General features: G+C 53.9%; 1 protein-coding gene across 5 annotated transcripts in view; it reads left to right on the top strand.

Annotated features, from left to right (window-relative positions):
* Cd82 (Cd82 molecule) overlaps window positions 1-12,472 on the top strand; it is a 44,390-nt gene extending 31,918 nt beyond the window's left edge. For 3 of the 5 annotated variants that reach the window (NM_001429482.1, NM_001429483.1, NM_031797.2), the window contains 6 exon segments: window positions 1,819-1,943; window positions 2,059-2,133; window positions 9,660-9,761; window positions 10,849-11,049; window positions 11,251-11,334; window positions 11,629-12,468. In NM_001429482.1, the coding sequence (NP_001416411.1) occupies window positions 1,819-1,943; window positions 2,059-2,133; window positions 9,660-9,761; window positions 10,849-11,049; window positions 11,251-11,334; window positions 11,629-11,706 (665 nt within the window). In that variant the 3' untranslated portion in view covers window positions 11,707-12,468. 5 annotated transcript variants of the gene reach the window in all.
* The last annotated feature ends 338 nt before the right edge of the window (window positions 12,473-12,810 follow it).

The raw sequence follows: 12,810 nt of genomic DNA, 5'->3' as shown, positions 1-12,810 counted from the left end.
CTCAGCATTTTGGAGTTAGAGACAGGATGATCAGAAGTTCGAGACTATCCTCTGCTACAGAGAAAGTTTGAGGCTAGCCTGAGCTACATGAGACCCTGCCTCAAACAAGTACACCAGAAAGAATCTCTCATCTCCATGTGAAGCTTTTAGGACTGCTCTGGGTGAGTTGTGCAGTACTGTGAGACGCTGTACAAAGTCCCATTTTCCAGAGGAGGAAGGAGGAAGTGACTTGCCACTGGTCATGGCAGGCTGACAGAACTTGGTCACCTGCCTAGGGTCCCTTCAGTTTCTGTGGCCTGCTTTCTACCTTCTTGTTTCCCTGCTGGCTAAGTCAGATACACTCTGCTGCTGTGGACAGTACAGGGGACTCCCTAGGACAGGTACTAATCAGTGACAGATTCAAGTATCCTGAGGCCTTGTCCTGGGGACAGCAGGTCTTGGGGTCTCACAGATCAGGTTCCCTGCACCGCAGCCTCCCTAAGTTTCAGGAAAGCTCCAAGGGAGACCTGGATATGACTTCAGAGAGTGCTGGAGTGTGTAAAAGGCTTTAGTCCAAGGGCCTCACTCAGGGCTGGTGTATGGCACTGGAGCATCTGGCCTCACCTCATCTCTCTTATCCCCAGAATGTGAGGCCAGCATGAGGAGCTCAGCTCCAGGAGTGCGCTGAGCAGAGCGGGACAGTGCCAGAGAGCCTGGCAGCAAGGAAGGTGGCCCTGGGTTTCCCTGAGCTCTGGAACAGGGCCTCCTGTCAGTCACCTCCCATCTGTGCCTATCCAAGGACACAGCCCACCCCACCTCACCCCACAGCCACCATCTTGGTGAGCAAGCAGTGAAAATGACCAAGTAGGCCTGTGTCACCCCCGCTGGAGGGCCCAAGCTGACCCTGGCTTGCCTCATCCCTGGGAAACACATGAAGGATTCATTTCCGCTCCAGCAGAGCTTGGCCCCAAAGGCCATTTAAGAACTGGATCCCTGAGAGGGTCTAGTGCATGCCAGCACTTAGAATTAAACCGAGCTAGTTTAATCTAGCTTAGGCTCTAAGAAAACTTTCTCTCAAACATAAAACAAAACAAAACAAAACAAAAAAAGAAAGAGTCCCCTTGTTTTGGTGAGCATGGCAGAGGCAGGATGAGCTCTGTGAGTTGGAGCCTAGCCTGGTCTACATGGTGAGTCCCAGGACAGCCAGGGCTACATAAGAGAGAGTCCATCTCAAAACACAAAACAAGATACAAAACGCCCTTTATTACTATTGCCCTCCACCTTCTGACCACAGTCCCTTATGTGGTCTGCCCAACCCCCCCCCCCAGTGCCATTCCCTGGTGGGTCTCCCTTTCTCCACAGGCTCAGTCTTCCAAACTTTCCTCCCTCTCGCCTTTGCACCTGCTTCTGCTACCTAAAGTACACAAGATCCTGCACCAGCTGACATTTACCCACCCCACAGCCTCTCCCCGCCCCAGTCCCTGGTAGCGTGGGTACCTGTAGGTCTTCGGGGCCCTCAACAGAACCTCTGTGGTGACTGCCTCTTAACCCACACCTCCTCCTGATGTCAGGCCTGGCTTGCAGGGCACCTTAGGAAATACAACCCCAGCTCCACCCTCTTGCATTCAATCTCAGGGAAAATCAGACATGAGGTGTAGAGAACAAAAGGGGAAAGAAGAGCCCTAGGCTGGAGGGGAGGGAGCACCCAGGACAGGGCAAGGGTAGGAACATGGCTGCCCCAACCCTAGCTCTGGGGAGTCAGGCAGTAGACCTGGAGCCAGTCGGCCTTTGTCCTACAGTACATGGCTCACTGGGCACATTATCCTTCTTTATCTTTAGAAACCTCATCCAGCTCGCTGCAGGTGGGGGCATACGTCTTCATTGGTGTGGGCGCCATCACCATGCTGATGGGCTTCCTGGGCTGTATTGGTGCTGTCAATGAGGTCCGCTGCCTGCTGGGTCTGGTGAGTCAGGGCCCTGAACCTGTGCTAACCCAGGTCTCCAGGGTAGGGAGTTCTTCCTGGGATGGGTGCAGACACCTGAAGGCCCATAGCTAACTCTGTACTTCTTTGTCCCCAGTACTTCGTCTTCCTTCTGCTGATTCTTATCGCACAGGTGACTGTAGGGGTCCTCTTCTACTTCAATGCTGACAAGGTAAGCACCCTTCTTCCTGCTTCCAGCAGGTGAGGTCCTCTAAGGCAGGATCCTTGGGGCAGGCAGGAAGCCACTCAGTTGTCACAGACAGCCTGGGAGGTCATGGAAAGTCTTCTGCACAAGGACACCAAGGTGTTTGAGGTAGTGAGAGTGGCCAGCCAGACTTGTCTCCCCTAGTGAGGGGCGGGGCAGGGTTGGCCCTCTGCCCCTGGTGTGTATGGGAGTGTGTTTGTGGGGGCTTGGTGGCACCTGTAATTGAAAGTGGGACCAGTAAAGGGAGGGTTAGAGCTTGAGATGGAAATCAGAATGCTGTGTGGCCTTAGACTGACCACTTCCCTCTCTGAACCTGCCTTACCCTCAGTAAACAGGGACTCTGGGGAACACCAGTACATGGCTCGGTGAGCATCTGATCCATGGGAGGCATTTTTCGTTACTAAAGCTCTTGAGTGTATGTCAAAAGTGCCACAGATGAGCCCAGGGAAGAAACTGATAATACAGATGTTAGTCCTTTGTAGGCAGAGCACTGTTCAGCTCTCAGGATAGAAAAGTCAGACTTACTGTAGCTTAAGGTCAAAGGATGTCTGATGCTGGTTTCCCCATAAGCCTCCTGTAGAAGCCTGGAGTCTGGTCAGCCCTCCCACTGGGATGGAGTTTCCATAGCATGGCACCTCGTGGTCACAGGATGGCTACCACAGCACCAAGCAGAACATCTGCACTGCTGTGGCCAGAAGCAAGAGCAGTGCCAGCCAGGGTCATCAATTTGCTAAGATAGCCTTCTTCTTGCTAGGGAAGGATCACGAAGGCACTTGAGAAAGCTTAGCACGGAGCCTTCAGACTGGCTGTTGGGAACTATGACTGCCCACTGCTCAGGTCCGAGCACCTGCTGTGTGGCACCTTCTAGAAGCTTCACACACGTGAGCTCTGGACAGTAGCCTTGCAGGGTGAGTTCCATGTGGACAAGAACAAATGCTTTTTATTGAGACAGGGGCTCACTTTGTAACCTAGGCTGGCTGAGAACTCAGGGATCCACCCACCTCTGCTTCCTAAATGCTGGGATTGAAGGCGTATGCCAGCATGTTGAAGAAGTGGATGCTGAGAAAGAACATTGGTCACAGTCACCCAGACACCAGTGTCTCTGTTGCTGGGTCCACACACAGGCCATAGACCAAGCTCAGTGCTCACCCGTCACACCCATGGCATCGACAGTCACCAGCCCAGTCATGTGAGAGGCAGGATCATACTCAGGCCTTCTTATTGCTAGTGGAAGAGTCAGGGAGGCCCAGGCTCCCCTGCTGCCTTCAGAGGCCCACTGGGGCCCAGATGAGCCCTGGAGCCTCTCTCCCATCTGCTATACAGAATGGGGCTGGCTTGTGTAGCCATAGGCTCCTCTTGGAAACTAAGACTCTGGTCCGACATCAGCCAGCCCTTGGAAGAACTGAAGAGCCTGGTGCTGTGCTAGTCACACACCGAGTTTGGTCATTTCTTGAAACCATGCAGGAGATCAGAGAGGAATCTTATTTTCAGATGTGGGTGCTGAAGCACAGAGAAGTTAAACAGTTTACCTGTGTTCACACAGCCAATGAGCAGCAGAGGCAGGAGGGGAGCCCAGGCATCCTGGTTTATTGGTCGTGCTGATAAGACACTCACTGCAGTGGTTCCTTCCCTCAGTCTACTTTGGTTTGTAACGCACACCCAGCCTGTTCTCCAGGTGAGCTGGGCTGGCTCCCAGCATGAGCTGCAATCAAAATGAGTGAGAAGAGAGCCTGCTCCGGGAGCAGAGCCGCCATGATAGCTGAACCTGACCTGAGCCCTGAGCTTCCAAGTGGCCAAGGCAAAAGAGGAAATGATGGAGTTACTAGATGAAAGGAAGCTTGCCTGGATGTCAGGCAGGAAGCCTGTGGTTAGGGGAGGGAAACTCCTTACCCAGTAGGGTGTAGGGTCAGGTACTCATTTCTCCCTTGTGGCTTTTCTGGGGACCCAGTCAGGGTACATGGCAATGTCATTAGGTAGGAAGCTGGTGGTCTTTTTTTTTTTTTTTGGTTCTTTTTTTTTCGGAGCTGGGGACCGAACCCAGGGCCTTGCGCTTCCTAGGCAAGCGCTCTACCACTGAGCTAAATCCCCAACCCCAAGCTGGTGGTCTTTGCAGGGGATCAGAGCCACCCCCAGCCCTAGTGGAGCCATCATCCCTTGGTAAGGACAACACCACCCTCTGGGTTGGCGTCAACCCCACATTAGGGGCCAAGCTTGAGCATAACGTGTTTTAGGTTTACACTTTCCATTCAAGAAACAGAAACTCACAAGAGCCAAGTGACTTTGGCCAAAGTGACACACTCAGCAGCCTCTGAGTGACTTCCCCAGGGTCTTTCTGCCTGCCGCTGCTCATCTGTGGTAGAAGCTCAGGAGAAGCCTCTGGGTGCCCCCAGCCCCTGATAGGGCTGGCGGGAGAGTCAGACCTTGACTCTTTCCAGTGCTGTGTGCCCCACAGTGCTTCCTCTGCCACCCGACTACCTCAGGCTCCACACCCCGCTCCTTCCTCCTGCACAGAATGGGGGATCCCCTGTGCTTGGTGAGGTTCTTTCCCTTTACCCCTGAGTTGGAAGAAACAGAACCCACGGCCCCCAGGCACTTTGTAAATCACAGCAGGAGACTAAACATTTCTTGGTGATGTTTATTTCTGCAGAGAGGCCCAACTTGGAGGGGGCAGGGGCGGGCAGGGCTTCTCAGGGCAGAGGAAGAAGCCTTCTAGAGGATGGCTGGCAACTCCTCAAAGACCCACTCTCAGAACTGGTTCTGAGACTCTGGGCAGGCAAGGCAGTCTCTTTCTGCCTCAGCTTCCTCTTCTGTGGAGGGATGCTTCAGGCCTTGTGTGTCTAGCAGAAATGTCCTCTGAGACAGCAGCTGCAGCCACTCAGTGACAGTGTGGCCCACAAGCAGGACATTGGGCCCCCTGTGCCCTGTAGACAGTGTCCCTGGGGAAATCAGTGCACATAATCATACCCCAGACCCTTCAGTCCAGGCTGGCCTTGGAGTTCTTACGTCACCAAAGATGATCTTGAACTTAGGGTATTTCTTACTGCCCCCTCCCAAGTGCTAGGGGTACAGTCATTACCACCCCTCATCCTCCACCCCCGAGTTTTGTTCCATCTGGGGATGAGAGCTAGGGCTTTGTGTGTGCCAGGAAAGCACTGAGTCACCAAACCACATCCTCAGACTTCCCAGTCCCTCTGTAAGATCTGAATGCGTCAGAACCCCCAAAGGCCTTTTCCCAGTGCCGTGTGGACACTGGGCAGTGGTGGGTAGAGGATGCAAGGCCCAGGCCCTTGGCTGGTAAGCAAGCATCACTGCTGTGGAGACTTTGCTGGGCCGGGGTAAACAGGTAAGCATGGTGGGTAGCTGCACCCACCGTGGTCAGTGTTAGGATAGGCTGAGTGAACAGGACTCAGGGTGAAGTCACAGACTCGGGCGGGGTGCAGTCCTCATCCATGGGCTGCTGGCTGCTGTGCCTTCACCCAGCCAGTGCTGGATAAAGAGACCAGGTCTGGCCTTCAGGGGCCCTGCTCCTTGGCAAGCTCCGATGCTGGTCGCTGTGTGGCTTAGGTGAAGTTATATACACTCTCTGAGCTGTGTAGATGTCTAGGAAGGATTCTGCTGATCCTTCCTAGGGCAGCAGGGAGTGAGGGAGCCAGGAAAGAAATGAGGTCTCCTGCTTCCCTGTTGGCATGCTAGTTTGACCTCAAATGACAGCTGTGTGCTAGCTTCCCATTAACATGTACAGAGGTATTAAGAACATGGATTAGGTTGGAGTGCAGGGCCTAGAGCTACAGCCTGCGGCCAAAGGGCTTCACGTGGAGGGAAGATTGTTTCAGAGATGGTGTTAAGGAAGCCTGAAGTCACGAGTGTGCTCAGGCCTGTGTGGCAGAGGTGGTAGGCCAGGCTCCCAGAGACAAAATCCTTCCGTGTGAGTGGTCTGCTCCTTTGGGATGGAATGTCTCAGCTATAGGACAGATGGCCCTTTCTTCCCAGCTGTGAAGGGAGAAGGCAGCTGGCTGTTGGTTGCCCAGGGTCATAGAGATGTGGGTGGAGTTTCTCTAGGGAGCCAAGAGCTCTAGAGCCCCTGTGCTCTGCACAGGGATACAAGCTGAATGTCAGTCTATGGTGGCTGGGTGCATGACACTCCTGCAGACTGGAGCAGCGGGCTTCCTGAATCACTCGGGGTGCCGGGTGCCGATTAGAAGCGACAGGCCCCGCCTGTGGCCCCAGGTGGAGAGCCTCATTTCTTGAAAGCCCTTCGAGGAGTACCAGGCAGCATCTTCAGTGGGACCCTAGGGAGCAGTGCTTGACTCTTCTAACACATTAGAGAAGACTGCACTGTCCTGCAGAAATGAGGAGGGACTGCAGAAAGGAAGACAGAGGACACCGGCCATCTTTGGTCCAGGAAATACTTAAGCTAGGGCTTAAGGGTACCGTTACCAAGGAGACAGTGTGGACTAGTAAGCTGTGGAGAGCTGCTGGCATTGAGAGGCCCCACCCTGTGACTCGCCTCTGCGGGCTTCTGCACTTCCCGTGAGAGGCCCAGAAAGAGTCTTAAGTGGGATGCTGTGTTGCCCTTGAAGGTCCTGGGCCATTCACACTCTGAATGTTTAGCACTGAACCTGGGAAAAGAACAGTGCAGGCTTCGGCGGAGGACAGCCTCAGGTGAGGTGGGACTGACCAGGTAGAGGCCTCCAGGATCCTGGGAGCCACAGGGATCTGGGTTATGGAATCTGCTGCTGTCTGGCTGTGTGACCAGGAGGCTTGCTCTCTTAGAAAGTAGGACCTGTGGAGTCATCTGAGCTCTCAGATGATCTGTGCCTGGTCTGATACCCTGGGAAGATGGGAGCCAGGGATATTGCCCTTTGAGGTTTCACTAGGAGGGATAATTTGAAAAATTGGGGAGGGTGGTGGAGTTGACACCATCCCAGGGACTGACCAAGGGGACAAGAGACCCCTAATCAGCCATGAATCTCAGTCTCTAAAGCTCTGACTGCTGGCTTTACTCCTCTGTTGGTCTTCCTCTTCAGGAAACTTGTCCCCCAGGGAGCTTGTCAACCCACATATATGGCTGTACAGAACCAGGTGCCAGCCTGGGTCTCTGACCTTAGCTGTGTCAGCCACATCCTGGACTACAGGATGCTGAGTGCTTTCCGTGGGAATCACCCACTCTGGTGGAAATCACCCAGGGCCTCTTACCTGTTGGTATCTGTGACAGGGTTGTGGAGGAGGTAGGGAAGTCCAACTGCCATGACAACCACACTGGGAAAATACAGTGCCCTGTGGCTACAAAAGAGGGACCTACTACCAGGGGCAGATGTGGAAGTGATGGGGAGATGTGTCTTCAAGGCCTGGGGACTTCCTGCTTACTAGAGACTAGAAGCTAGGCCCAGATGGTCAGGGCAGCCAGACCCAAGACCTGCCGGCAGACAGCCCAGTTGTGGGGTGTGCAAACCATGGGAGCTTCTCTGGCCCCAGTTAAAATTCTTCTGATGGGCATGTGGTTGAACTCTGAGGGAACTTTACAGGCCGATGGCAATCTGAGTTGGGGAGCAGACAAGCTCAAGTTCAAACTTTAGTTCTTGCACAAGGCTGTGTGGCTTGGCTAAGTTCACAAGCCTCTCTAGGCCTGTGGCAAGGGAACAGGGCCAGTCCCTGGGCCACAGGTCAGGTGGGAGGGTCAGTTGAGATATTTCAGTAAGGGCAGTCTGTGAAAGTCAGCCACTGCTGAGCTGTCCATTGGAAAGATCTGGGAGCTGTAGAACTCGATGATGCTTTTCTTTGCTTTATCTTTGCCTGTTTTCTGTTTGCTTGGGAGTTTTGGGTTTGTCTTTTAGTCTGGGTCTTGTGTAGTCTAGGCTGGTCCCATGATGCCCATACAACCAAAAATGACATTGAACTTTTCACCCTCCCACCCGCTGAGTGGGGTGCTGGATTACAGGTGTGTCCTGCCAAGCCCAGTGTATGCAGGGCTGGTGACTGGCCTTGAGTTGACCTAGGCAAGTTGTATACTAAGTGAGCCACACCCAAGCCCATGAGGATTCTTGAAGATGATGCTAGGAACTCGGCTGACTTGAGAGGCCTGCACTGGCTCCCCAGGCCAAGCAGGGAAGTAGCTAGGAGCCCAGATAGTTGGCCTAGCTGGAGTAGGTGAGCGTCCTGGATACACTGCTCAAGGCTCCCTTGGGAGGCTAAGGAAGATCATCCTGCATCTGGAGAGCATGGTTATGTCAGGAAGAGAGGCAAGTGTGTGGCCTTCCTGTACACAGTGATCCTTCTGGTTCTCATGGGTAAGCGATGATGGTGGCCAGCCTGTCTAGGCTGTGAGGGGGAGGCCATGTTCCCACCTTTGTGAGTCTCACCTCGCTCTGGGGCCTAGCTGCAGATCTTTCCTCTCCTCACAGTTGGCTGTTGGTGAGAAGCAGTGAGGCCATGTCCTCTGTTCTCTGAAACCCTCAGAGAACAGGTACCACAAGTTTCCCCAGCTGGTGGCAACTACTACTATTAGTCAGGGTATGGACTATTAAATCCCAGGGAGGGCAGCCATGAAAGGCAACCATGGAGGGCAGCCATGGAGAGCTCCCACAGATCTTCACCCTGCCCCCTCTAACAGTTATGAGGACCTCAGCCTCATGTGGTGCTACTGACTCTAGGGAAAGCCAGCTTGGTCACATGGCTGAGGCTGAGGTGGTCTTCTGGTTGGACTTCCTGGGCTGCTTGCCTTTCAGTCTTGGAGCTTTCCTGAGAGACCACAGCCCATTCCACTAAAACAAGAAATTTGACACTCTCTGCCTCTTATTTTCACTGTCCCTAGGAGATGGGTCTCATGCCCAGCCTCTGTGATAGCTAACCATGGGGAAAGTGTGTTTACTATCTGTACCTGCACCTAGCTGCCCCCTAGCCAACACCCAGAGCCCAGGTGAGAAGAGACCTAAGCCCAAATAGTGAATGAGCTATGGTGCCATCATTTAGTCCTGGGCAAGGATGGCCAAGGAAGGACGACAGAGGGGTAGGAGAAACACTTCTGTAGAGAGGCCACAAGGCCTTTCTGAGGAGACGAAGTTTGACAGAGGAGCTAGCCACGTCCACATCCAGGGGAACAGCATTCTGAGCAGCAGGAACAGGATAGAGGCAGCAAGAGGCCTTGTGTGGTGTAGCACAGCTCTAAAGAACAGGGAGCCAGGGCCGGGGAGACCTGGGCAAACAGTATGGGACCTTGTAAGTCACTGAGAAGACATTGACATGTCTTTTGAAAGTTGTGGGAGGCCACAGGAGGCTTTTCCACATCGAAAGGGAAAATGCCTGGTGAAGGGGTAGGCCATGGCTGACAGGGTTGGCACTGAGCAATGTGCACTAGGGATTACCAGGATGGTGGATGTTCTGCAGCCATGAGTGTAGCCTCGGAGTGCTGGGGTGGAGGAGGCAGGGTGTGTGAGCATGAGCAGCCGTGAGGCCCAGGTTCAAGTCCAGCCCCGACCCTCACACTCTCTCTACAGCTGAAGCAGGAGATGGGGAACACAGTGATGGACATTATTCAGAACTACAGCGTCAATGCCAGCAGCAGCCGCGAGGAGGCTTGGGACTATGTGCAGGCGCAGGTAAGGACGGCTGTTGGTGACAAGATGGCTCATCTACAGTCCTAGGTCTGGGTGACAGTGAGGTGGTGTGGCTGTGCTACTACTCTTGGAGACAAGACACAAGTGCTCCTGGCCCCTAAGCATAGCCTTGGTGACAGCTCCTGGGCTCACAGCGTTGCCTTTTCTTTGTTGGCCCTGGAAAGGTTGTCCCTTCCTGGTGTCACAGAGCAAGTGAGGCTTGCCTGTTCACTCACTGGGGCAGAGCCTGTGGTGCCTACACTTCTGCCTTTCAGTCTGAGCTCTTGGCAGCTGGGTAACAGCTTGGAGCTGAGCTTCCCTACACATGCTTAGAGCGCCCCCTTCTGGCTGTTGCAGATGAAGCTTGGGCACAGGAGATGGCTCATACCCCCCTACCCCTACCCCCACGTGTGATTCGATTACCCAAGGAACTCATGGAGAGCAGTGTTAGCTTCCATCCCAGAAGGCCTTTCTGCCCTCTGGATAGAGTATTTTGTCTTTGGAAACAGTGGAATTGATGTTGTCTTGTTCCTCACTTTGGCGACCAGGCAGCTCTGCCCCAGAGTTGGTGCTCAACACTGGCAGGTAGCCTTGGCCTTGACCAGTCTGTCCCTGGGCTCTCTGGACCCATGTGGCACACTGTCTGCCTCACCCTATTAGGGACCTGAGTTCCTAGTCTTCATTTGTGGAAAGCTCAGCTCAACTTGAAGTGGCAGAACTGAGGTTTGAACCCAGCACCTGACCCTAGAGCCCCATGCTCAGCCTTTGCCACCTGCCAGACAGCCCTGCATGCATTCTGTATACATGCTGACTAGCCTTTCACTTGAACTTGCCTCCTCCCCTCTATGCATATGCTAACGGCTTCTGAGTCTTCCAACTCTGGCTCTCTACTATGTTGGTAGTTCTTGCTGTGTCTCAGAGGCCTCTTGAAGTCCCTTCTGATGCACAGCACTGAAGTTCAGACCATGGGTGATGGGCATCTACTGCACCCCAGTGGGGCACGGAAGTGGCCAGCCTGAGTCTCCACCTGGAGGTGGGCTGTTTAGGACAGGCTGAGTGGCTGGTCAAGCAACCTGTCCCCACTGCACAGGTGAAGTGCTGTGGCTGGGTCAGCCCCTCCAACTGGACACGTAACCCGGTGCTCAAGAACTCTACCAAGACCACTTACCCATGCTCCTGTGAGAAGACGAAGGAGGAGGACAACCAGCTCATTGTGAAGAAAGGGTTCTGTGAGTCTGACAACAGCACCGCAAGTGAAAACAGTCCTGAGGACTGGCCTGTGCACCCGGAGGTATGTGGGGCTGGCAGCCGGGAGCTGGACTCTACCATTCTCAGAGAGGCAGGTGGTCTGTCACTCAGGCCTCCTTCCTTTGTTAGATCCCTCCTTCCAGTCTGCTCACACCTTCCTCTACAGGTGCATGGGGTCTCCTCATGAGACCATTCTGGGCAGGCTCGCTGCAGCTGGGTAGTGGCTGACGTGATCTTTCCACAGGGGTGCATGGAGAAGGCTCAGGCGTGGCTACAGGAGAACTTCGGCATCCTTCTGGGCGTGTGTGCTGGTGTTGCTGTCATTGAGGTCTGTCCCTCCCTCCTACTCAGCCTTCCTTCCCCTGGGTTCCCACATACCCCTCCCCCACTGACCTTGCATTGCTGCTGTCCTGTGAGCTGAGTGGTCCATGTGTTTCTAGAGCTGCCCTGACTTCAGTCTATCTGGTTGTGTGATGTCAGATTGGACACTGTCCCTCTCTGGGCCTCGTTTAGCAGCCTGCCTGTCTTGTCAGGATGGTTGTAACTGGAACCCAGGGTAGAGCTGGATGGCAGGGTTCTAGGACCTGGGCTGGCCATTCTGACTTTGATTTGTCCTTCACAGCTGCTGGGGTTGTTCCTGTCCATATGTTTGTGCCGGTACATTCATTCTGAAGATTACAGCAAGGTCCCCAAGTACTGAGGCTGCTGACGTCCCCACTGTCCTGTGTTTCTCCACCCTCAGTCTCCCACAGGGCCTCTAGAGCTTTCCCACATGAGCCGTGCTCCATCTACTACTGAGGCCTCTGGCCCACCCTGGGAAGGTTGTAGGAACTTTCTGGGCCTGGGCCCTTCTCCCTGCCTTTCTGCCACCAATATGGGGCCCTTACTGTCCTGTAGCTCTTCCTCCTACTGCCTGGAATATTTTTAACAGCTTGAAATGGCTCCCAGTATTACTGTACACAGGATAGCTGGGTCCCCACCCTGAAGTCATATTATAACAATATAATATTAAAAACCAGGGAGGGTGGGCTAGCACCCATGGCTGCCCAGGGAAAGGCCACAGGAAAGGTTAGTGGTTTCCCCACTGTGACACTTTCTTTATGGGTTTTCAATGTTTCTGTGGGAGACAGGGTAGGCAGTTCTTGTACACACTTGGAATACTCCCCCCAAGCTCAGTTCAGCAGGGAACTGAACGGAGAGGCTGCCTGGGGGACTGGCCCAGGTAGCCCCCAGTGAGCTTTTCCTTGGTGAGGGACCTGACAGCTTAGGGGCATGGGTCCCTCAGGTCTGGCATAAGACCCTGAGTTGTCTGGACAAGAGAAGGAGGATCTGGACTGGTATTTCTTGGCAGCTGTCCCCTGTCCCCTGGGCTAAGGGTGGGTGAGGCTGTGCCTTGCAGGGTGGGGGAGGGTTTCCATATGCTCATCTCTGAAATCAACTATTAAAGGAGGATTTGTAACAATCCAGCCTGAAGAGGTCGTGTCCTGAACTATGGGGTGGAGAGGATGTGGGGTGACAGCAGGGAGCCATTCGATGAACCTCAAAGCTTGACATTGGGTTCCTTGTTACAGCTGATGCCAGTTCATAATTGCTGTTTTTCCTCCTCAGAGGCCTGGGTACAGGTGCTGAGAAGGGGGCTGGAGAGCCAGAAGGAAACTTTCATACTAGGCAAGGCCAGTGGAACGTGCAGACTTAGGCCTTTTGAAATGGACTATCCCTCACAGCCTCTGCACATTTAGCCCAGGAGAACCCAGAGCCACATGACGTGATGGAAGTACTCACACAGGAGCAGACAGAGGGACGG

This window comes from Rattus norvegicus, chromosome 3 (genome assembly GCF_021556685.1).
Source record: "Rattus norvegicus strain SHRSP/BbbUtx chromosome 3, alternate assembly SHRSP_T2T, whole genome shotgun sequence".
NCBI classification, from domain to species: Eukaryota; Metazoa; Chordata; class Mammalia; order Rodentia; family Muridae; genus Rattus; species Rattus norvegicus.
The sequence above is the reverse complement of the archived record's forward strand: the minus strand, read 5'-3'. Positions and strand labels throughout refer to the sequence as shown.